The sequence below is a fragment of the Dichomitus squalens genome (assembly GCF_000275845.1).
Source record: "Dichomitus squalens LYAD-421 SS1 unplaced genomic scaffold DICSQscaffold_16, whole genome shotgun sequence".
Lineage (NCBI taxonomy): Eukaryota > Fungi > Basidiomycota > Agaricomycetes > Polyporales > Polyporaceae > Dichomitus > Dichomitus squalens.
In genome coordinates, this window is record NW_006766898.1 from 238862 (window position 1) to 262192 (window position 23331).

The 23331-nt window shown below is 56.9% G+C and overlaps 9 protein-coding genes across 9 annotated transcripts; 5 read left to right on the forward strand and 4 right to left on the reverse strand.

The window, feature by feature from the left end:
* Window positions 1-5757: 5757 nt before the first annotated feature.
* Window positions 5758-7895, reverse strand: DICSQDRAFT_180975 (uncharacterized protein). The gene has a single exon (XM_007366154.1). It carries the CDS (start codon window positions 7572-7574, stop codon window positions 6036-6038), a length of 1539 nt encoding a protein of 512 aa, XP_007366216.1. The 5' UTR covers window positions 7575-7895; the 3' UTR covers window positions 5758-6035.
* Window positions 7896-8428: 533 nt separating this feature from the next.
* On the reverse strand, window positions 8429-10013 carry DICSQDRAFT_61616 (pectin lyase-like protein; the record flags this gene model as incomplete). Its single annotated transcript, XM_007366155.1, has 9 exons — window positions 8429-8559; window positions 8619-8665; window positions 8719-8864; window positions 8915-9044; window positions 9100-9121; window positions 9172-9328; window positions 9381-9623; window positions 9675-9765; window positions 9817-10013. 9 exons carry the CDS (start codon window positions 10011-10013, stop codon window positions 8429-8431), a joined length of 1164 nt encoding a protein of 387 aa, XP_007366217.1.
* Window positions 10014-10509: 496 nt separating this feature from the next.
* DICSQDRAFT_87053 (t-SNARE) lies at window positions 10510-12087 on the forward strand. Its single transcript, XM_007366156.1, has 6 exons — window positions 10510-10772; window positions 10832-10916; window positions 10976-11124; window positions 11290-11501; window positions 11554-11708; window positions 11778-12087. The coding sequence occupies exons 1-6, from the start codon at window positions 10564-10566 to the stop codon at window positions 11787-11789; spliced, it is 822 nt and encodes a 273-aa protein (XP_007366218.1). The 5' UTR covers window positions 10510-10563; the 3' UTR covers window positions 11790-12087.
* A 231-nt stretch (window positions 12088-12318) lies between these two features.
* Window positions 12319-12712, reverse strand: DICSQDRAFT_32065 (uncharacterized protein; the record flags this gene model as incomplete). The annotated part of the gene is made up of 2 exons (XM_007366157.1): window positions 12319-12548; window positions 12607-12712. Coding segments are annotated over 2 exons (336 nt in total), but the record flags the coding sequence as incomplete, so codon positions are not given.
* Window positions 12713-14610: 1898 nt separating this feature from the next.
* DICSQDRAFT_61758 (kinase-like protein) lies at window positions 14611-15541 on the forward strand (the record flags this gene model as incomplete). Its single annotated transcript, XM_007366158.1, has 3 exons — window positions 14611-15247; window positions 15300-15379; window positions 15434-15541. Coding segments are annotated over 3 exons (825 nt in total), but the record flags the coding sequence as incomplete, so codon positions are not given.
* Window positions 15542-15935: 394 nt separating this feature from the next.
* Window positions 15936-17717, forward strand: DICSQDRAFT_106645 (mitochondrial processing peptidase beta subunit). Its single transcript, XM_007366159.1, has 4 exons — window positions 15936-16058; window positions 16114-16606; window positions 16657-17444; window positions 17503-17717. The coding sequence occupies exons 1-4, from the start codon at window positions 15993-15995 to the stop codon at window positions 17584-17586; spliced, it is 1431 nt and encodes a 476-aa protein (XP_007366221.1). The 5' UTR covers window positions 15936-15992; the 3' UTR covers window positions 17587-17717.
* Window positions 17718-18109: 392 nt separating this feature from the next.
* Window positions 18110-19941, forward strand: DICSQDRAFT_147464 (CoA-transferase family III; the record flags this gene model as incomplete). Its single annotated transcript, XM_007366160.1, has 7 exons — window positions 18110-18247; window positions 18310-18415; window positions 18470-18593; window positions 18658-18983; window positions 19040-19335; window positions 19387-19572; window positions 19633-19941. The coding sequence occupies 7 exons, from the start codon at window positions 18110-18112 to the stop codon at window positions 19939-19941; spliced, it is 1485 nt and encodes a 494-aa protein (XP_007366222.1).
* A 341-nt stretch (window positions 19942-20282) lies between these two features.
* Window positions 20283-21436, forward strand: DICSQDRAFT_61687 (electron transfer flavo protein beta subunit; the record flags this gene model as incomplete). Its single annotated transcript, XM_007366161.1, has 6 exons — window positions 20283-20332; window positions 20390-20465; window positions 20522-20540; window positions 20601-21043; window positions 21166-21312; window positions 21371-21436. 6 exons carry the CDS (start codon window positions 20283-20285, stop codon window positions 21434-21436), a joined length of 801 nt encoding a protein of 266 aa, XP_007366223.1.
* A 152-nt stretch (window positions 21437-21588) lies between these two features.
* Window positions 21589-23288, reverse strand: DICSQDRAFT_61580 (FAD/NAD(P)-binding domain-containing protein; the record flags this gene model as incomplete). Its single annotated transcript, XM_007366162.1, has 2 exons — window positions 21589-22413; window positions 22470-23288. The coding sequence occupies 2 exons, from the start codon at window positions 23286-23288 to the stop codon at window positions 21589-21591; spliced, it is 1644 nt and encodes a 547-aa protein (XP_007366224.1).
* Between the last annotated feature and the right edge of the window lie 43 nt (window positions 23289-23331).

The following is a 23331-nucleotide window of genomic DNA, read 5'->3' on the forward strand; positions in this document are numbered from 1 at the left end:
CGCTTAGCTGTAGTCGCTTATGTAGTATGTTACCATATTTGGGACTCTCTGCTCGTGTACTATAGCTATGCTTCCGGACTCTTCTGGTACTGTCTAGGACAATCCGTACTACTCCAGAACAGTCTAGACAGGTCTATGCCTTACTCATCTCTTACTCATCCTATGGTGCGATACGTCGCAATTCTTTCACCATCGTATTATTCATCGCACTATGGTACATGTGACTAACCACTCTTCGATTAGTCATGGACACTTCTCTGTAGTATATAAGGACTTCAGATTGCGTCCTCCCTCTTCAGTCTTTCCTTACTGACTGAAGAGTGAGTACTTCGTTACATCTACCTCTAACTTGTAGTTACTTACTTAACCTTTGTAGTCTTGCTTCGACTCTAGGTACAGTTCGTTGCTGCAATAAAGTCTTTCCTTACTGACTGAAGATCTTGCTTCGACTCTAGTCAGATCTAATCTTTGTCTTCACAGCCCCGAGTTTATCACAGGTTGTCCGCAACAATGAGGGAAAGTTCAGCGTATGTGCAAGCCAACACCTGCGTCTTGAAGGCCTCTCTGGCTGCTAAGGCAAAGTGTTGCGGAGCGATGAGACGCTCTTCCGCCGCCGGGAGGAATAGCTTCCGCGCGGATACGGGCTTGTATCGGTTGTATATTAGTAACTACGTCTCCTATGTACATCTAGCTTAATATATAAGCGTGGGACTAGAAGCCTAGCTTCAATCATCCCACGTTCCTCTTTCATCGCTTCTCTACAGGTTATGAGCCCTGCATCGCTCAGAAGCCTCGTTCGCTATTTTTACCTCTGATCATTTTTTCGAAACTTTACTTGAAATTGCTGTGACAATCCGGCCGTAGCCATGGCCGACGAATCGTATCGAATTCAGCCCCTTCGCGGCGAGACGAACTACGCCACATGGCGAATTCAGATGTCGGATATCTTGGAAGAAGCCGATCTCTGGGATTACGTCAGCGGCGACTTGACACTGCCCGACGCCGAGGCCCTCCAACCGGACTGGAGGAAGAAGGATCGGAAAGCACTCCGGATGATCCGAGTGCGCGTCACCTCTGACGTCATCAATGTCGTACAAGACGCCAACTCTTCGAAAGCAGCATGGGACGCGCTTCGAAGCGAGTTCCAGTCGTCAGGCTCAATAGGTAGAGTTATGGCGCGTCGTAAGCTCTTCCGCACACAGTGCCCCGAAGGCGGGGATATCGAACAACACCTCCGGACGCTCCGAGGATATCGTTCCGAACTCAATTCTCTCGGGGGACAAATGTCCGAAGAAGATTTCTCCACGGCTATCTTAATGTCCCTTCCCGATTCTTGGCGCCCGTTCCTTCGATCGATCGACGATCAAGATCTGATAGCGCCCGCTGGCGGCGAAGCAAAAATCTCGTCTGCCACGCTAATTGCCCGCATACTCCAGGAGTGCCGTCAGGACTCTTCACGCGATGACCTCGACACTGCACTCCAGGCACGAGGCAATAGGCAACGTTTGACGTGCTTCAACTGCAACAAACGCGGGCACGTCCAATCTGAGTGTCGATTTCCTCGAAGGGACCCCGGAGGCAATCAAGACGAGCGCGATCGCGATCGGGACCGTGGCCGAGATCGTCCCGACTCTCGGAACTTCGGTCGTAGCGGTGGGCGCGCCAACCTGGCCGGAGATGAGAATCCCGACGATCTGGGCTTGGACGAGCCCTCCGGAACTGTTTGGGTTGCTGGGGATTGCTTCGACGTCGCGCTCCAAACAGCCAACGATCCGCATTGGTACCTCGATAGTGGAGCAACCACACACGTCGGGCGCGATGAGCATGCATTCTTCAAATACATCGCTACTCCTGGAGCATTCATCCAGGGCGTTGGAGGATATTCAGTCCCCAAGCTGGGACGCGGTGTCGTGCCTCTCAAGCCACTCAAAAACTCGAGCGCCCGCGAACTCATCACGCTGACCGACGTCGCCCACGTCCCCACTGCCAGCCACAACCTCATCTCGGTCGCCCGCCTTACCGAAAAAGGCGCGCGCATCAATTTCGAAAGTGCTTCCGTCACGATCACTGATCGAGCCGGAAATATCCTGGCCACGGGAAGCAAGTCAGGCCGGTTATACCGCCTAGACTTAGTCACCGAGGCCGATCAAGCGCTCTCTGCGACTGATCCCATCACCTGGGATCAGGCACACCGCATCTATGCCCATCTCAGCACCAGTTACCTCGAAATGCTCGTCCGACACCAAATGGTCACTGGGCTTGCTGTCGATCCCACCTCCCCACCGCCTGATCAATGCGACGCGTGCATTCGAGCAAAACAGCACGTTACCCCCTTCCCAAAACAGTCTCTCACCGTCATCGAGAACGTCGGAGATCTCACGGTTTCCGACTACTGGGGACCATGCCGCATCAAGGGGATCCGCGGCATCTTCTACTTCACCACTTTCACAGACGGCCACGCGCGTCACACCGTGCTCTTCTTTGTCCCCGACAAGAAGCAGACACTGCCATCCCTGAAAGCCTATCATGCCTTCCTAAAGAATCAGAAGGGCGTCAACATGAAGGTGCTGCGAACCGACAACGGTCGGGAATATGTCAACCAGTCTGTCAAAGACTTCATCCGCTCCCACGGTATTCTTCTAGAACTTACTGCCCCCAACTCGTCGGCCCAGAATGGAATCGGCGAGCGCGTCAATCGGACACTCATGGAGGCCGCTCGGGCTATGCTATTTGCGCGAAACATTCCTTTATTCCTGTGGCCCGAAGCGGTGTCATACGCCAACTACGTCAAAAACCGCGCTCCCGCACGCGCACTGATGCACCAGCGCAAAACTCCTTTTGAGGCGTTCTGGGGACGGAAGCCCGACGTCTCGCATTTGCGGGAGTTCGGCGCTGACGTGTGGGTATTGCGCCAGGAACCCGGCATTCATAAACTGGAGCCGAAATCCCGCGCATGCAAATTCCTGGGCTTCTCCGAAGAATCCCGCGCTTACCGTGTTTGGGACCCGCTGACGCGCCAGGTCCGCACCTCGCGGAACGTCATTTTTGCAAAAGAACCGACACTCGTCAGCGGCATTACACCCGCTGAGCGCCCTGCGCCTGTGCCGCCTGCTAATGCCGACCTTGCGCCGGTCGAGGGGGAGAGTTTGCTAGAGGAGCAACCGCCCCAAGGTCTTTACAGCGACCTCAGCGAGCTCACGAGCGACGACGACGACGACTTCAAGACGGCGGTCGGTACGCCAGCGCCGGAAAACGCGTCCGCACCCTTAAACGCACCGATCACTCCGCTACGCAACGCGCCGGCACCAAGCGTCCCACCCGTTCCCAAAAAGGCATCCGAACGAGTCGTTACGCGCTCCACGCGCCAGTCCGACAAACCACGTCTCAACTACAGGTCGATCGGAAACCCAGCCGCGCGCTCCGTCCCGGACTGGGCGAAGAACCTGCGGTCCTATCCGGACAGCGCCCAATTAGTCACAGAACCTGACTACGCCTTCCTAGTTGGTCCGTCAGACGATCCCCAGAACATTGCCGAAGCCAAGTCGTCACCCGATTGGCCGGAGTGGGTCGCTGCAATGGACAAGGAGGTATCTCAGCTCAACACACTCGGCACGTACGAACTCGTGCCCTGTCCCTCGGACCGCAAGCCGATTGGCTGCCGCTGGGTATTCCACCGGAAACGCGACTCGACCGGACGCGTTGTGAAGTACAAGGCGCGCCTCGTGGCACAAGGCTTCTCCCAGATCCCTGGCCTGGATTTCGACAAAACTCACGCGCCTGTAGTCCGCTTGGAGACACTTCGCACGCTTCTAGCCGTCGGCACGGTCCTCGATCTAGATATCCAGGTGGTCGACGTCGTCGGTGCTTACCTCAACGGACACCTCCAGGAGGAGATATACATGAGGCAACCGCCCATGTATGAAGATGGCTCTGGACGGGTTTGCCGGCTCTTGCGCACCCTCTACGGTCTAAAGCAATCAGGGCGCGAATGGAACAAAGAACTCGACAGCGCCTTTGCCCAACTCCGCTTCGCCCGCCTGATCTCCGATCAATGCGTTTATTTCCGAGTCCGCAACGGGAAAATCTGCATCGTAGCCGTCCACGTCGACGACATGACAGTCTTGGCCTCCTCGCGTCATGAGGCCGACTCACTCAAGAACGAGCTCCTCAAGCACTTCGACATTACCGATCTCGGAGACATCGCGCAAGTCGTCGGACTCGAAGTCACTCGCGAGCGCGCGAAGCGTACCCTCTCTCTCCGACAAACCGGCTACATTGATCGAATTCTCACTCGTTTCGGCATGTCCGAGGCCAATCCGCTCGATACTCCGATGGACCCGAACGTTCGGCTCCACCGCTCGGCAGACCATGCAGACGACGAGCGCCGACAGCTCTATCAGTCCATAATTGGATCGCTGATGTATGCCGCTCTCGGCACACGTCCGGACATCGCCTTCGCCGTGCAGAACCTAAGCCAGTTCTCAAGCAACCCGTCAAACGAGCACCTCACTGCAGCCAAGCGCGTCCTCCGGTACCTCAAAAAAACCCGTGAGTATTCTCTAGACTACCACGCGTCCGGACAACACCCGCTCGAAATTCTAGCCTACTCAGACGCCGACTGGGGAAACGACCCCGACGACCGGAAATCTATTTCCGGACACGTCTTCTTGCTTGGCAACGCTGCGATCACCTGGCGCTCTAGGAAGCAACGCACTGTAGCCAAATCAAGCATGGAAGCAGAGTATATGGCTGCTAGTGAGGCTACTTCGGAGATCATCTGGCTGCGGGCTCTGCTGTCAGAGATTGGACTCTCTCACACCGGCCCGACGGTTCTCCACGCTGACAGTCGTAGCGCCATCGCCGCCGCCGAACGTGAAGTCCCTCACGCCCGGACCAAACATATCGACATACACTTCCATTTCATACGCGAACGCATAACCTCTAACGAGGTAGAGCTCATCCACTGCTCTTCGGAAGAGAACGTGGCCGACCTCCTCACCAAACCGTTCCCTCGCCCTCGACACCAATTGCTGGTCACACGCTTAGGATTGCGCCCGGCGTCGAGGGGGAGTGTTGCGGAGCGATGAGACGCTCTTCCGCCGCCGGGAGGAATAGCTTCCGCGCGGATACGGGCTTGTATCGGTTGTATATTAGTAACTACGTCTCCTATGTACATCTAGCTTAATATATAAGCGTGGGACTAGAAGCCTAGCTTCAATCATCCCACGTTCCTCTTTCATCGCTTCTCTACACAAAGATCTCGGAAAGAAGCTCGTTTGGGAGGCTATGAATTGTCGCTCGCGGCTTGAGAATATGAGCTAGAACGAACGACGCGTTGAGTGCATCGGGCTGAGCTTGTGTCAAATTCAACGGAAGTCGCAAGGAGTCCAGCATGCTGACGTACGTCGCCATAATCTCCTACATCCTGTGTCTCCCTAGCCATACGGATTGCGGGTGAGCTTTGTAGTCCCGAAATACTACAGAGGCCAGTCACTTACCCTCCGTGATGAGGCTTCTGCGCAGTGTCCATGGCGGTTCGCCATGTGACCGGTGGTAGGGGTACGTGCCAACAGAGAGACCTGGGGTATTTGACGACGAGCCCCATCAGCCTTTTATTGGCGACGTAATCGGGAGGCCGAGCCTTTAGCCGGTGCGGCGGCCATACATACTTACCCTGATCTCGCATGCGCATCAGTCTCCGCTGCCACGCCCTGAACATGATCCAGATGACCTAGACTTCTACTAGAGCAACGTTCACGACGATATATTTGACCCGTGAGTCATCGTGTACTCGTACTCAGTACACTCGAGATCATCAGGAGCGAACCAAAGAGGGAAGCTCGTACACTCTCTCGCTGACACCGACCTGTGCACTGGACTCTCGCCTCGCCGTGGCCAAGTTACAGCTATTTCTCGTAGATCTGCTGCGAAGAAAGTGACGACACACACGACAGAGGTCTACAACCGAACGATAACTATCTGCTATCAATCGGACTCTGTGATGCTCGCTATGTACTGTTGCGTACCTACAAACCTCAATCAAAGAGACCAAACGGGTCCATATCGTCATCGTCATCGACGCCGTCTATGGGGTCTGGCTCTCCAGTAGACGAGGACCGCGAGGGCCCGAACGCTACATCGACGCGGCCCGACAGCTGAGACAGCGATCCGCCGCTGCAGTTGCCTGGCGTTACTCCTTCCGCCCATACCGGCCAGAGGCTATGCGTCTCCGCCTCCGCCGTGCACTCCTTGGGAAGGATGCTCCACCACGAGTACGCATCGTATAGGTCTTCGCCAACCTCCCCGTCCTCAACGAAAGGCTCTGTAGCATTCTGGATCTCTTCGTAGACAGTGGCTGCTGGAAGACTGTCGGGACTCTGAACGGAAACGTATAAGTTGCTGAGCAATTGCCCGACCTCGGCGCGAGCTATGAGAAGTTCGACAAGGCTCTCGAGGCCGTTCCCTTCCGGCATGCAGATGTGCAAATTTTCGAGAGCACCCGTCGAGCGGTCCTGGTGATCATCGCCGGAGTTCGGCCAAAGAATCCCGACGGAGGACGGAGCAAATGACTCGATGCGTAAGAGATGGAGAGTTTTCGCTCTTGCGAGTGGCTTGGAGCCATGTCTGAGGACTCTCCACGCGTTATTTCCAGACAGCCAGACCTCTTCCGCAGCAGCGAAAGGCAAGCATGCGAGAAGAGATCGCACGCCTGCGTCGGCCTCGCCCCAGGTATCCGACTGCTTGGAGCTCAAGTCCACTCTCAGGCAGCCTCCCGAAGGTCGCATGGCCTGTAGAGAGATATGACCAGGGTTTCCGCGATTGGCGTATGTGTTGGTCTCCCCGTCCCAGACGCAATGGAGTTTTGTCTGCTGCCACCTGAAGGTCTCCTGGAAAGCAGTCACCAGGAAACGTATCTCGTCATGCGACAATACATCAACCTTCGTCCGCAAAAGACAGTCTGGGGGGAGTTCGAGATGAGTGAGGATCGTAGCCGCTCCCTTCCCAGAAGCGACGAGGAGTTTTCGCATGCATTTCAGATGGACGGGAGCCGAGGGCAGAGTCGTCCCGTCGTAAGACTTCTTCACGAGTCCTTCAAGATATGCCTCCTGTAAAGCAGGCGTGCCTTGGAGGAAGCGAAGCAGGTTAGGAACCGGTAAACCCCATGCATCCTGATCTTGAGTGTGGGTGTATATGAGGATCAGACGGGTGAGTGTGGTGGAGATGGTGTTTGTCGGGAGGAACTGGACATCGGTGAGAAACAGCGAGTGTAAGTGCAAGTTGCGACCTCCGAATAGAGCCCGATCTTGCCATCGAAACGCAGGTAAACGGGAGCCGACGCCCTTCATGATCACGCGCTCGAGCTTCTTCGCAGGGAAGGAGAGCAATGGTGGGATGACCCTCTCGTCGCCGTGCGGTAGATGGAGGTTGTGGACGGATACGAAGAGCTCCCGGACACGATGAGCATGAGCACGGAGAAATACGTCCGACTTGTAGTCATCGCGGCTAGGCGCTTCCCCGTATACGGAGAGAGGACTGTCGCTATGAGCGCAGGGAAGACGGGAGAAGTGCTTCATAGGCGTCGGGGAGGGAAAGGGCCCCCACCGCGGATGCGCGCACGAGATGGTTGACCACAACAAGGGTGCATTCAGGACCACGTCCCTCCAGTGGTGGCAGACCAAAGAAATTGGTAACAATACTGAAGCGATCTTGAAGTGATGCGGACCGCAGACTTGCTCCACAACATGGTCGATGAACAATGGTGTGTATTGAAGGAGAGAGAAGATCCGAATGAGGAGTTCCGGCGGAAGCTTGTGAATCGGAGTCCGCGCATTGAATGCTTGTCTGACCCGGTAGGTGGTGTCCGTAAGAAGGTTGAGGAGCTCGAGCAACTGTAGACGAGTCGAGGAGGTCAGAGTGAGAGTCGTCTCGTCGCTGCGCAGGGTGAAGTGGTCACCTCCTGCAAGCTGCAGATCAATTCACATGTAAGCACTGCATGCCCCGATGATGCTATCTGACAAGACGTGCCTAAGTCCTTCCTTATCGATATGTATGGCTTGATCTACCAGCAGCTTCGCGTTCTCAAGCAATGGCATGTCTGTGGTCTCTCGGTTGGTGTTCTGCAACCCAATTCTGACTTGCCTGAGTAGCTCACCTCGTGCTCGACATCAGACTGGAAGGGAGGTGCGAGTCGTCAGAACCGTGGTAGGTGAATCATGGATAACGCGATATATGAGCCGCAGCGAGGTCCGCCTGACGCCCGAGACAAATAGCTTCGCACGACTCGTGGAGCATACAGGCTCGTGGCCGGCCCCGGCTGGGACGGATGTTATAAATGCCTCAAGATGATTATGAATCTCAAAGTCCGTTGGTGGCTCGGAGCGCTCATGCAGTAGCGTAGTCCTCACACAACGTCTACAGCGAGGGGGGCCTACACAAGGTACTCGAAGTCGATCCACTTTGGACGCTCAAGGAAGACCTTCTCGACTGTGAAGTTCTTTGCTTCCTCCTTTGTCAATATATGCTCCAGTGGGATGCGGGCGGAGGTGTTACCACCTGGGCCTACGACTCATTCAGCTTCCCATGTTGTTTCCGTAGCGGTTGGATGTCCGGGTACGCACCGAATGAATCGAACTCCGCGTAGAACGTCGTGTTCATGATCACAGGTCTGCGGCGAGAAGTTCAGGGCCACTCATCTCATCAAAGATCGACGCGACATACCTAGCACTATCGAACGGCGTCCATCCTGCCGGAGCGATGCTATCGTCCATGAAGGTGCGCAAGTATACCGTTGTTGCGAGGTCGTTCCAGGGTCTGCCTAGAAAGCATTTGCCAGCGGTGACGGTAGTCGCGTTAGCATCCGGTGACTGAAAGCAGCATCAGAACTAGGTCTCGATCATAGAGCTGACGAACGTACCCGAATGATTCGCGAGTTCGAGATATATGCGCCATATCGATTACCAGGGGCGCCAGTCAAGTTCGTGCCCTTCCAGGCGGATATTCCACCACCGCATGCACGGTTGGCCAATGTGACATTCTCAAACCAACTGCCCTGCAATCAGCGTCTCGCGCGTGGAGGGATATTTGCCAATGACCACTGACGCAGTGCCAAAGCCGAATAAGTCTACAAACGACATTAGCAATCGTAGAGCGTATCACTAGCGCAGCACTCACAATCCGTTTGTCCGTAAATGATGCTGTCGATGACATATGTGCTGGCATTACGTCCGGTGTACCACGTATCCTGGTAGCTTGCAAGTACACATCCGTAGAACGACGCGTTCGCGTACGAGATGTCCGTTACCAATGCCTGCGAGATAGAAAAGTTGGCCTCGATTTACAGTCAGCCCAATCAGCGTACATACGTCGTCTGTATGTCTCACCGCTCGATTCTCGAAGTCGATGTTGTACGCCTTGAAGTCGACATTGCCAAACAGAGGTTGAAGAGGGGCGCCAGTCGGACCAGCTCCGATCAACGACGCGTTGAAAGAGGGTGCGACTAGGAGGACAGCAGACTGCGCGTCGTCCATGCCCGTCTGGACGAATTGGTTGTTCCAGATGTGGACCAAGTTCCGGGTCGAGGCATTCCCTGCAGGGTCGAAGGCTGTACTTCGGTCAAGTTCGCCCTTAGGTCGCCATCAGAGGGGGGAGGCGATATACTCAGGGCTACCACTTACGAGGAGTGTGACGGGACCTGTGCGCGTTACGTTCACCGTTTCGTGATACTCTCCTGCACCTATGAGGATGGTCGCCGAACCCGTCTCCGGGCTGCGCATATAGTGAGCACAGACAACCTCAAACGTAACGCGGATCACGTACAGAGACAGTAGGGCGGCTTGGACGCTAGTAAAGCGGGCCCGGGGATCAGTTTGAGAGACGAAGATCGTCCCAGGGCTACAGCCGGTCAGAGGTGAGAGGTGTCCAGGCTTCTTGAGCTGACATGCGAGATGTGCCGGAGACAGTGCCCATGCCGCAGGTAGAACAAGAAAAATTAGGAGCCAAAGAAAGCCTTTCATGCTGCCGTCCTAACGTGTGTCGCAGCCATCTGAGGTCTACTGTTCGCCCTTGTTATAGGTAGTGAGCGGGCCGTCGGGAGCGTCATAAGACCTAGGCGTGACATTCACTGGGGCCGGCAAGGGAGACATGCCTGCTTGTTTATTTCAGGCATCACATGAACACCTGCAGAGAACGCGTCAGCACGAAGAGACTGCTCGATGTATTGGAGAAGCCGATTCGCACCTCACTTGGGGATCCTTGACCGCTGTCAAACGGCCAAGAGATGGGTGAGAGTAGGTTTTAGGTCCGGAACTGCTGAGCCATAATTATGGTCCTGTAATGATGTTGACGAGATATGAGTCCAACTCGGCGACGTCATGCTCGACAGCGCGCGAGGCACGATCAGCGACGAGGGGGTGTTTGGGCATATTTGGCTCGGCCGGACCGCTGCACGGGGCGGGGCGCAGTCAGCGGCATCTCCACCGCATTGTTCCCATCCTCAGCCTGACTACCTCACCACTACTTGCCATCTGCAGCTTTCTATCATTCTCTTCAGCTCTCGTCGCCAACATGAGTTTCCAAGACATAGAGACCGGACTGGCGCAGCGCCCGCCGTCGCCCGGCGCCGTTCCACAATCCCCAGAAGAGTCCGCATTCGTTACCCTTCAGTCCTCGCTATCGCTCCAGGTCTTCAAGATCAATTCAAATGTTCAGGGTATCTTGAAGCTCGTCGATCAGCTTGGCACTGCCAGGGACTCCGCCACCCTGCGTAAATCGCTGTCAGTACATGGAGTGAGTTCGACTATGGGCGTCACTCACAACGCGGCATAATGCATAGGCATGATCTCACGGAGTCGACGCGTGCAATGGCGAAGAGGGGGTCGGATGACTTGAAGAAGCTCGCGACGATGCAGGCAACCCTGGTATGTCGGTGGTGTGCACTGGATAGACAGGACCAAAGGTGTTGATGTGGTGCCCCAAGCCTCGGTACAAGACGTCATTGCAGAAGACCTCGCATGATCTCCAGCTCTCCCTCGTCGCGTTCCAGCGCGCACAGCAAGTCAGTGCGGAACGTCAGCGCACGGTCGTTGAAGGCGTGAAGCATGCCGTGCATGATGAGGCCAACGTATCGTGAGTTTCAGTCCTCCTCGCGTTTTCAATGCCAGAAGCACTCGACTGGCCGTTGCGTCGTGATTGGCGGGTCATTCAGGCGGGAATGACCATTGGGTGACATACTGAGACTTGTCTCCCTTGGCTTGATGGACCCCATGCTGACCCTACGTCTTCGTCGCAAAGGGAGGAGCAGGCTCGTGCTTCAAGTCCGACGCCCTCGCAACGTCAGGCACAGATCCTTCAGACACAGTTCTCTCCTCAGGAGCTCGCGTTCCAGGAATCCCTCATCCAGGAGCGCGAGGAGGAGATCCGGGAAATAGAGACGGGCATCCACGAACTCCACCAGATCTTCCGTGACCTTGGCACGCTCGTGCAGGAGCAGGGTGGCATGCTCGGTGTGTAGTCTCGCAGCTGCGCTCGTGGTGGACGTCTGACGTCTCCCTGCAGACAACATCGAGTCAAATATCTCCTCCATCGCCGTCGACACCGCCGGTGCTGCGGAAGAGCTGACTACTGCGCACGAGTACCAGCGGCGTGCAGGCCGGCGCGCGCTCTGCCTCATGCTCGTGCTAGTAGTCGTCGTCGCCGTGGTCCTCCTGGCAGTACGTATCCTCCTTGTTGTCGCACGTTGTTCTACCGGGATACCGATACGTTGCTGGGCTTGACTGCAGATTTTGTCATGATGATCGACGCCCGCCTATGACGACATAGCCCAGACCTCACGCACACGGACTTGCATTCACGATTTGGATGGCTTATGATATATCTCCCATTAGTTTCGGGACGGCGATCGCTCTTATATCCTTGTTTATGCTGCTAATTATGGTCGCCGTTGTACATCTGTATGCCTACATCGTACAGTGGGTACAGCGCGGACTCTCTCTGGACTTTAGTGGAGTAGCTGTGGAACGTCAACCTAGTGAACGTGGTATTCGGATGCTTTGCGGCGATTAGAGCTGGAATAAGGAAACCACTTATATCAAGTAAGACTGACATGAGATCAAGCGAGACGTGCGTGAGACGTGTCTCGCGTTGGAAGGGGATGTCGTGATCATCATAAGCTATGACGTGCTGGTATATATACATGTGTGTCGCAAGGGGGTGGCTGCAATCCTACGGCTACCCATACCGGCCCCTGGTCCCTAGTGTCCTCTCTGCCTAGACCATCCCATATTTGCGTCGCCTACGTCACCTCACTGCAAGAATGATGGCGAAAACAGCAATGATGAACGACAGCAACGTGAACGAGAGCAAGACAATGCTGACACGCGCGACAGGGTATACCCCGCGAATGAGCGCGTCCTGGACGATGAAATACCGCGACACGCCGACGACCAAGGTGTATATCCCCAGCCCGATCGTTACAGCCCCCAGCGGCCGCGCATACCTCTGCCACTCCTTGCCAATTGTCTCCGCGCTGAGCGTGAAGAGCTGTACGAGTGCTGGAGAAGGGGGCAAAAGAGGTGAGTGGCCGTTGTTGCACGAGGGAAGGGGACCCACCGACTCCCGCCGAGGCGATCGCCAGGCTCGTTCGGGCGTAGGCGAGGAACGTCCGCTCGGACGCGAGGTGGTCCCGCGCTACGCTGCCTGAGTTCTCCAGGGTGAGCACGAGCTTGTATCGCTGCAGCAGCCCTCGCCACCAGCTCTCCTTCGCTTCTCTTGGGCTGCCGCCCGAGTCCCCCGCGGGGTCGTCTCTGCGGTCGTTTGGGCAATCATCTTCGGACGAATCTGGGCTGAAGGCCCCACTGCCTCCTACGCCGCGACTTCGGGGGCTCAACGAGCGGAGGACCATGTGGAGCGATGGGAGGTGCCGGTCTTGTTTTTCTCGGGGATGCGCGCGCGATGGCGCCGGGGAGGGCGGGAGCGGCGGGGACGACAACGGAGGCCGTCTTGTCAGGACCGTCGGCGATTCTAGGCTGGCCATGGCGTCGAAAATTGGCTAAATATATGCGCCTGAGGTGGGTTCGCTGGTTCTCTCCGTCGGTCGTCAGAAGCTGGCAGGATTGCGTGCGCAGGTCCTGCGCTGGCTCGCGATCGCGGTGCAAGTAGGTCGGCAAATCGGGAAATGCGGCGTGCGTGAGCTCAAAAGCTTCTGGCTGGAGCCGCAGGGCTTTGACGTCATATTTCAGCACCTTGTGCTGGAACTTAGGCGTATGTTTTGCTAGTTGCGCAGGCAGAAGCTGGTCGTGGACGCTTGGTGAACGCTTCTCATGATTCGGCTGGCTTTGCGGCTCTTCAGAAGACAAGATACGAAGGTGTATGGGTGGTAGACATTTCTTCGGGCTTCTGACCTCCGGCATGTCTGTCTCTAGTATATACATCGTTGCTCGCTTACTAGTGCATGCGGTTCACGGCATGACGAGAACGCCCACAGTGTGATGCAAGAGCTCTGATGAGAAGGAGAAATCAGACTGAGGTATGTGTAGTACACTGCGTAATGATCCTTGCTGTTGCATACTCCTAGCCAAGCTGTAGCAAATACATTGTGTGTATGCCTGATTCTGCCCCTGAGATGAAGCTTTGAGTAACGAGAGACAAGCCAAGGAGCTCTACAGACCTCGGAGAGGACACCATAGAGGAAAACAAGGACAAGGACCTGACTCGATTTCAATTTGCGAGAAGGGCGATTGCTCCGGGCCGACGGTCAGGACAACTCGATCACGTGAGCGTACGCGTGCTGAGAGCGCGCCTGCCCCAGTTCAAAACCGAACCTCGTGTTGGTCGGCTCTTGTCTTCGACATCGTCGCTGGCGTCGTCCCCAACTCCTCCACGGCCTGGCACATCTATTGAACGTAGCGAAACCTACAATGGCCTCCATCAACCAGATCACTCGTCAAATCTCCGCTCTCGAGATATCCTCCAAGCCCAACACGACCCGGCCAGCCACCACCGCGCAACACCAGAAGAAACCGAGCCAAACGAACGTCACGAAGCTGCTGTCCAAGTACGCGGCACCACACCCCTTCGCTGCCGCCACGACGCTGCAGAAGGCAGCGTCCACGAACTCCATCGCTAGCAAGACATCGACGGCCACCTCACGACCCGCATCGCCGACACGACCAGCTGCGCCTGCGGCTTCTTCCGCGAAACCCCCCACAATCGACATCGGAAGCTATGATGGAGGCTTTGAAATTGAGAACGAGACCCGGGGAGAGGTTGTGGTTGGCGCAGCGGCGGAGGAGCTTGCGCTGGATTCTAGTGTTGCACCGTGAGTGGCTCGTTTCGATGCGTTTGAATTGGTGTCGCTTTAGGTCCTCTTTGCCGTGGTCTTGATTGTCTACGTATCTTTTGAATGCTGGATGATCATGCGAACGACAACCACGAGCAGGACGTAGGCATGTGCACGGCTCCCCATTGGGAGTATAGTGAGCTCTTGACCATGTGGAGTTGTGCACAGTAGCCTCTCCGCACGACTTGCTGGTAGGAGAGGCCTCAGATCGGTTCTCCGCACGCTGTCATTGCGGAGGAACTGACTCTGGACGTTTGTACAGAGAACGGCCGACACGCGAATGGCACTTGACCGATTTCGACATCGGACGCCCACTCGGCAAGGGCAAGTTCGGCCGCGTATACATGGTTCGCACCAAGACCGCGCCCCACTACATCCTTGCCCTCAAGTGCCTGTACAAATCCGAGATCGTCCAGTCGCGCGTCGAGAAGCAGATCCGGCGCGAGATTGAGATCCAGCAGAACCTGCGACACCCCCACGTCCTCCGGCTGTACGGCTACTTCCACGACGAGAAGCGCATATTTTTGATGCTCGAGTTCGCGGGCAAGGGCGAGCTGTACAAGCAGCTGACGAAGTACGGGTGCTTCACCGAGAAGCGGAGTTCACGGTATATCGACCAGATGGCCGACGCGCTCATGTACCTCCATGGGAAGCACGTCATCCATCGTGATATCAAGCCCGAGAACCTGCTGCTTGGGATTAATGGCGAGCTCAAGATTGGGGACTTCGGGTGGAGCGTACACGCACCTGGAAACAGGAGGAAAACGCTATGCGGCACACTGGACTACCTTCCGCCGGAGATGGTCGAGGGCCGCGAACACTCAGAGAAGGTCGACTACTGGGCACTGGGCGTGCTCACGTACGAGTTCATCTGCGGTGCACCACCATTCGAGGACCTGAGCGGATACAACGGTGAGCTTGGGTGCTGCTCGTCCCCATGATGGCAGCTGACCGGGCCCGACAGCGACGTACAAGCGCATACAGCGAGTAGACCTGAAGATTCCGTCCAAAGTGTCGCCAGAAGCCCGCGATCTGATCACGAGGGTCTGTCACCGGCTCCGTGTTTCTCTGCTCTCTGTGTCTGACCGTCCTTTACAGCTCCTCCAGTACGACCCAGACAAGCGTATCCCGCTCACCGAGGTCAGGAAACATCCGTGGATCGTGAAGTACAGGTCGAAAGGCCACTCCACTGCGGGCGTGGCGTAGTTCGATCTGCTTCAGTAGTTGTTATCGTTGCCGTCTTGCACCTTTGTCTATGGACTCCTACACCTTGTCTGCTGTCGTATGGCTGTATATATGCCACCACTGCCGTCGTATGTATAATACGATATCCATGCCCATACGCACGTCGTTGAGATCTGTGCATCTCGCGCACCCGAATATTTTGAGCTGCAAGGCAGAAAAGCGGATTGTTTCGAACAGAAGTTTCAAGTACAATGGTGAATGTTAGTACTAGGTTGGGTTCAGACCGAGGTCGTTTTTACGACCGCTGCACAAGCCAACGAGCTTCGGGCGATTACGTTGTGAGCTAAGCGCCAGAGTCCAAGTCTGCCCGAAGAGATGATAGAGGGCGTCTAATTCTATACTCCGACTCTGCACCGTATTCTCCCGGACCCCTTCGCCGTCGACGACGAACACTTCATTCTCCACGAACTCGATGGTGGCAAGCACACTCTCGGCCTCGCTTGGGCGTGCTCTTCGCAGCAGCGCAGCGCGCTACCCTGTATGTTGTTTCCCGTTTTCGCTGCGTGCAACGGCTCTGACAGCGTACACCTCAGCGCCGCCCATTGCGGTCGTTTGCGACTGCAGCCAACATCCCTCACCCCCAGCTGCAGACCTCGACCCTTCCTAATGGCCTGACGGTTGCAACTGAGACGCACCCTCACGCGCAGACAGCGACGGTGGGCGTGTGGATTGACGCGGGGTCGAGGGCGGAGACGGACGCGACGAATGGCACGGCACACTTCCTCGAACACATGGCGTTCAAGGGCACCAACCGCCGCTCCCAGCACCAGCTCGAGCTGTCTGTTGAGAGCCTCGGTGCGCACCTGAACGCGTATACATCGCGCGAGCAAACGGTGTACTACGCCAAGTGCTTCTCCAAGGACGTCGGCACGAGCGTGGACATCATCAGCGACATCCTCCAGAACTCGACCCTGGACGCCGCCGCGATCGAGAGGGAGCGGGACGTGATTCTGCGCGAGCAGCAGGAGGTGGACAAGCAGTTGGAGGAGGTTGTCTTCGACCACCTGCATGCTGTTGCCTTCGCCAGTGAGTGACGTCGACGGTGTCCACGTGCGGGGAAGCTCACGTTGCTGCAGACCAGCCCCTGGGACGGACCATCCTCGGCCCTAAGCAGAACATCCTCTCCATCAAGCGCGACGACCTCTCGTCGTACATCAAGACGAACTACACTGCCGACCGCATGGTCCTCGTCGGCACTGGCGGTGTCGACCACGAGCAACTCGTCAAGTACGCCGAGCAGCACTTCGCCAACCTCCCTGTCTCTCCCAACCCCATCCCCCTTGGCCGCCTCTCTCACCCCAAGACCAAGTTCACCGGCGCCGAGGTCCGCATCCGTGATGATTCCCTCCCGACTGCGCACGTCGCAATCGCCGTCGAGGGTGTCGGCTGGAGCTCGCCCGACTACTTCCCGCTGCTCGTCATGCAGAGCATCTTCGGCAACTGGGACCGCTCGCTCGGTGCTGCCGGCCTCATGTCCTCGCGTCTGTCGCACATCATCTCGTCGAACAACCTCGCCAACAGCTTCATGTCGTTCTCGACGAGCTACTCGGATACGGGTCTCTGGGGTATCTACCTCGTCACCGAGAACCTCATGAACATGGACGACTTGGCGCACTTCACTCTCCGCGAGTGGACGCGCATGTCCATCGCGCCCACGGACGTCGAGGTCGAGCGCGCCAAGAGCCAGCTCAAGGCGTCTCTCCTCCTTTCTCTCGACGGCACCACTGCCATTGCCGAGGACATCGGCCGCCAGCTCGTCACCAGCGGCCGTCGCCTGACGCCCAAGCAGATCGAGTTCATCGTCGACTCTGTCACCAAGGAGGACATCAAGCGGGTAGCGCAGAAGTACCTCTGGGACAAGGATGTACGTAGCCTAGCTCCCAAGCCTCTCTCCGCTTTTGCTGACTTTGTTCGCTTCGCAGATCTCTATCGCTGCTGTAGGTCCTATCGATGGTCTCCTCGACTACAACCGTATCCGCGCGGACATGTCGTCGCTGCTCTACTAGAGCGGTGAATGGAGGTAGTCGTGTGGGACATTGTTGTGTAGTTATCGTCGTAATGCTAGCCAGCTTGCGAGTAGACTAAAAGTATCTACACCTCTTCTTCTAGACGAGAGTTGGCTTAATTTCCGTTCACCGACGAGGGAGCGAGCGCGCATATTCGTGTTTGCGAACGATCTCTGAACGTAGGTCTCCTGTTTATGTTTGCCTCGAGCTTCGCATGCTGAGCGCGGACGCTGGTGAGTCTATTGGGTATGGCGTGATTCAGGTCTAGGAATTGACTCGGTCCTTTGTCATGTATTCGTGCTGAAGAATTAGCAGTGGGCTGAATGCATGTGCATTGCTTCCGGACCGCCTGTCAGGGACTCCGGGCAGCCGGTCGACGCGGCTCTCCTTCCCAAGTTGGGTATATATATCGCAACCATGTGCTCAGATGAGGTAGGCTGGGCTTCTGGTCAGCAAGTTCGACGCAGGTTGCCCTCTCATCTGTGAACCATTCACTGTCTGTACCGGTATGTCATCGCACGCCATGAACGCTGCTCGTGCACCAGCGGAGGCTTTGTGGCGGTCGCTACGGCTCCCTGTAGAGACTGTCTCGCATTTAGAGCTTACACCGCATCCGGATCCCGCGGTTGATTCGACGTTCAAACTTGGTACTGCAGCACAGGTAGGTGTGCATGCGCGCTGTTCTCTATGGTCCGGGGCAAGTTGACGGGACAGACTGCGTAGACGTCCATAGGCCTCGCTGGACTTGCGGCGGCCCATTTCCATCAACTTCGGACCGGGGCCGAGCAGGTCGTGAGCGTGGATGCTCGCCATGCTGTTATCGAGTTCAGTTAGTGTCTAGATGAGACTTCCTGTGACGGCGTGTCCCACATTTTGTTCACAGAGAGCGAGGTCTACTATGAAATCGAGGGACAGCCAAAGAAGACGTCAAGTATTTTTGACGGTCTTGCGGGCGTGTACCGTACTAAGGACAACAACTATGTCCGGATTCACACCAACTTTCCTCAGTGAGCGGGGCTGCATCGTCTTACTTCCGAAAGCTGTTCGTGCTCATACCATCGCGCTTTGCAGCCATAAACAGGGTATACTAGACATCCTTCAGTGCGCGCCGACCAGGGAGTCGGTCCAGGAAGCGCTATTAGGCTGGAACTCAGTCGACTTCGAAACGGAAGCCTCGTCGCGGAAGATGTGTGCCACTGCTCTGCGTTCGTTCGAGCAATGGGATGCACATCCGCATGCCAAGGCACTCACGGATACGCCACCCGTAATGCTACTCAAGGTTGGCGACGCGCCAAAGCGGGAGGTCAGAGGAAGCCCGACTCGTCCTCTGGAGGGGATTCGAGTGCTGGAGTTGACTAGGGTGCTCGCAGGTCCTGTGGCGGGCAGGACGCTTGCAGGTGAGCTCGGACTGGCACTGCTGGGCAGGTTTTGAGCAACTGAGCGCACGATGTAGCCCACGGTGCAGACGTGTTGTGGATCACCTCACCCAACCTGCCTGCGCTGCCGATGCTCGACGTGGATACCTCGCGAGGAAAGCGGACAACACAGCTCGATCTCAACGACCCTGCAGGCCGGGAGAAGTTCGCATCCCTCGTCAAAGACACGGACGTCTTCCTGCAGTCGTACAGACCTGGCGGTTTGGCTGCAAAGGGGTTCGGGGTAGGAGAAGTCGCGAAGGCACGCCCGGGAATTGTCTATGCAAGCTTGACTGCTTATGGATGGGAAGGACCTTGGAAAGATCGTCGCGGGGTAATCACACAGCTCAAGGTTCTAATTTTCGCTGGCTTACATGGCGTCCAGTTCGACTCATTAGTTCAAACGGCTACTGGATATAACGTCGCCGAAGCTGAAGCGTACGCTGCATACACTGGCAACCACGGGCTTCGTCCGCTTCGTCCAAAGGCTCTTCCCATGCAAGCGTTGGATCACGCCGCAGGATATATGCTCGCCTTTGGCATTCAGGCTGCGCTGTGTCGGACCATAACGGCGAGCCTTCCTATTCAGCAATGGATCTTGTAGGCTTACGTTCGCTATTTGACATGACAGGAGGGCGGCTCTTGGGAAGTGAGGGTCTCCCTTGCCGCGGTGGGACAATGGATCCGGTCCCTGGGATGTCTGGATCCTGCCGCCGCGTTCAGAGATGGTCGCCCATTACCGACTCCTTCACAAAAAGACCAAGAGGTCGCGAAGTATTCGGCACAAGTCCGGGAAACTCGGACGTCACGTAACGATGGAGAGCAGAAGGTGATGAGAGCGTTGAAGCATGCTGCGGTCTTGTCTGAGACTCCGGTGGTCGAAGGGGAAGCTCCAATGCATTTGGATGCTCATTCTCCGGAATGGCTGACGCGCGAGTGATTAATGGGTGATTAGGAGCGTAGTACAGTCAATCCTGTAACTGGTCGTGTTGAGAGACTTAGTCGACCCTTGGCTCTCGCTCAATGAAAGAATGTGTTAAACGAGTCCTCTACTTTTGAACGTGTATGAAGCTACAGGGTTGTCCGTGATACGCGGTAGAGGAACGAGGGCGGAATTAATGGTCATGCGTAGTCGATCTCCTCATGGACGTCAATAATTGCCTTACGCATGTATCACCGGCAAGTTCCGACCGGATCCCCGCACTCTTGTCCACATCCGTGATTCCGGAGTTCGGTGAAGCCCTCCCCACCCCGGCCCTCTTCCACATCGTCTACACCAACATGAGGCCATCTGCAGTCCGTCTGCTCAACATCCTTGTCCCTGTGAAGCGGTGGGTGCTGCTTCAGAATTTCGGGTATGGCGGCTGTTGAAGAAGCATCACATACAGGACGGTCGACTATGCAGTCAAGATTCGGGTGAACCCCGACCAGAAGGGGGTCGACCTGAACGTCAAGCACTCCATGGTACGTATCGTTCATGCAAAACATCGTGTTCATAATCAATCGCGATGCCTGCGCAGAACCCATTCGATGAGATTGGTGCGTTTCGTTGAGCATCCCGTCTCGCGAGATGCTCTGACGCGCCAATGCATGTCCCAGCTGTCGAGGAGGCCGTCCGGTTACGCGAGAGGCTGAAGGACGAGGTCAAGTCCATCAAGGTCGTCACCATTGGCCCCACAAAGGCTGCCGAGACCCTCCGTACTGCGCTCGCCATGGGCGCCGACTCCGGCATTCACGTTGAGGTTCCCGACTCAGCACCCCCGCCCGAACCGCTCGGGATCGCGAAGGCGCTGCGCGCCGTCATCCAGCGCGAGAAGGAGGGCGTGGACTTGGTGATCTTGGGCAAGCAGGCCATCGACGACGACGCGAGTCAGACGGGTCAAATGCTGGCGGGGCTTTTGGACTGGGCACAGGCGACGTTCGCGAGCAAGGTGGATGTGGACCCGAAGGCGAAGACGGCAAACGTGACGAGGGAGATTGATGGCGGTTTGGAGGAGTTGAAGTGCCAGTTGCCTTTGGTTGTTACGACCGATCTCCGGTATGTACCTACTCTTTCCGTCGCTAGACTGCCTCGTTCAAGCTAACTCACGTGCTCTCGCAGACTGAACGGCCAGTCGTGTCCTCTATGAATACGTATCCTTCGTGCTAAATTGCTTCTACAGAGCCACGTTATGCGTCATTACCCAATATCATGAAGGCGAAGAAGAAGCCCATTGAGAAGCTGACCCCGGCGGACCTCAAGATCGACCTTACCCCCTTACTCGAGACGGTGAAGGTGACAGAACCGCCCAAGCGCAAGGGTGGAGGCAAGGTATGTCCTCCTCCTGTCCCTTTGTAGCTCTGTGATGTTAATCTATCTTTTCTCCTAGGTGGAGAGTGTGGACGAGCTGATTGCGAAGCTCAAGGAGGCTGGTATCACACCTGTGAACTCATAGCCCAATGCACCCTCGCAATGCACCCTAGATATCCAATGCATCTGGTTTCGACCTCAATGTAGAGAAAATTGTCGTCCCTTGCTCTAAGGACCTCATGTCTACAGACAGGACGGTACTGTATAGCTTATACAGACTATATGTACAATGCCAGACTACAGATACCACACCGACTGACCCTCGAACTCAGGCACGCCATGCTCCTCTTCGTATGCACGCTGCCACTCTGTAAGACGACTCATCAAGTCTGCCCACTCGTCCTCAGTCCTCACGCCTTCCAGCCACTTGTTCTCCTCCCCGCGCTCTTTGACGCGCTCCCAGGCTCGTCCAAGCAGACGCGAGTTGTCCCTCCCTATGCGCCGCCATGGCTCGACGAACTTCTTTCCGTCTTCGGGCAGCGCGCCGACGTCCTTCAGATATTGGACAACCGCGTCCTGGTACTCGTGGTCCGATTCTGCCTCTGCTACCAGCCGGTGCCCGACATAGTATGGGTCAAGCCCCTCCGCGCGGAGCTTGTCCTCGCGTGCTACGAGCTCGTTGATCAGCTGTTCGCGGGGAGGCAAGATGGACGCATTTGCGATGGCGTGCGCGACAAGCAGACTCTGCGCGATGTCAGAGGGGCAGTTGGCGACGAGCACCGGCAGCCCGATAAACGCGAGGGCGGTCGGCGGGATGTCCGGGTGTAGGGCGAAGATGTGCCTGTGGGTGGGGAAGATGTAGCGCAGGTTGGTGACAAGCGTGCGCGCGGTCGTCGAGTTGAGCGTCGTGTGCTTGTCGACGGCGAGCACGGAGGAGTGCGGCGGGCTGAGGAACGGCACGCGGAACTCGTACCCCGTGCCGAGGATGAGCGCGTCGACGTCGTGCAGCGCGCTACCGTCCTCGAACACGACGGAGGTGCGGTTGAAGTGCGCGATCGGAGGCTTGGGGACGACCTTGGCCCCGGGGGTCGGGTCGTTGCCCGGCCTGAGGGATTGGTAGGTCTGGGACGCGTGAGATGTCTGCGCTCGTGCTACGCGAAACCTGAGGAGACACTCACCACGCGTGCGAGCTTGCCTACTTGCAGCGCCGCATCCCGCCCGCTCGCCCCTGCTCCTACGATGACCACCGTCCTGCCCGCATACCGCTCCGGGCGGCGGTAGTAGATGGAGTGGATGATCTCGCGCTGGGGCGTCCCGGCCGGCGTGTTCGCCAGCCACTCGTCTGTCCCGTCCCACTGGGGGATGTTCGGGTAGTGGTTGTGCCCGTTCGCGACGATGAGGTGGTCGAAGGACTTCTTGAAGATGCGCACGGGCTCGTCGACGTCGGTGTGTCTCTCGGGGTCCTGCACGTGCACCTCCACCTCCCACTCGCCGCCCTCCGCGCTCCCTATCCAATTCGCCGCGGCGACACGGTGCCGCGCGTGTATGTACTGCGAGACGTTGTGGTGGGACGCGTAGGCGGCGTGGTACTGCTGGACGTGGTCCCACGTCGGGAAGAGGGGCGTGTTCGGCGGGTACGGGAACCCGATGTAGGTCATCGTCGGGTGGGGCGTGTTCGTGTGCAGGAGCGGGTACGTCGGGGACTCGGGGAGCTCGGGATAGCGGGGCAGCGCCCCAGGGGGGTCCGGGAGCCATACCCCGCCTACGTTCCGCCGCTGCTCGTAGAGGACTACTTCCCAGTCGCGTCGGACGTCTTCGGGGAGGTCGAAGATGGTCTTGAGGATGGCGAGGCCGCCGCTGCCTGCGCCGACGATGGCGATGGACTTGGCCGGCCTCCCGGAGGCGGAAGATGAGAGCACCGTCTGCTCGGAATCGTATCCATGGCCAAGGGCGAGCAGAGGTAGCAAGCTGGAGATGAGAAGGGTGAGGTGAACCATGTTGCCTACGGCTGCTCCGCGACGAGGAGCTCACGGAAGACAA

What these genes read in the sequence shown, in the direction of transcription:
- DICSQDRAFT_106645 (XM_007366159.1), top strand. Translation starts at nt 15,993, where the DNA reads ATGGTGGCAAGCACACTCTCGGCCTCGCTTGGGCGTGCTCTTCGCAGC. An exon ending in GCAGCGCAGCGCGCTACCCT is followed by an intron (nt 16,059 to 16,113) that starts GTATGTTGTTTC and finishes CGTACACCTCAG; the next exon opens with CGCCGCCCATTGCGGTCGTT. An exon ending in AGTACCTCTGGGACAAGGAT is followed by an intron (nt 17,445 to 17,502) that starts GTACGTAGCCTA and finishes TTCGCTTCGCAG; the next exon opens with ATCTCTATCGCTGCTGTAGG.
- DICSQDRAFT_180975 (XM_007366154.1), bottom strand. Translation starts at nt 7,574, where the DNA reads ATGAAGCACTTCTCCCGTCTTCCCTGCGCTCATAGCGACAGTCCTCTC.
- DICSQDRAFT_87053 (XM_007366156.1), top strand. Translation starts at nt 10,564, where the DNA reads ATGAGTTTCCAAGACATAGAGACCGGACTGGCGCAGCGCCCGCCGTCG. An exon ending in GCCACCCTGCGTAAATCGCT is followed by an intron (nt 10,773 to 10,831) that starts GTCAGTACATGG and finishes CATAATGCATAG; the next exon opens with GCATGATCTCACGGAGTCGA. An exon ending in GGAGCAGGGTGGCATGCTCG is followed by an intron (nt 11,502 to 11,553) that starts GTGTGTAGTCTC and finishes GTCTCCCTGCAG; the next exon opens with ACAACATCGAGTCAAATATC.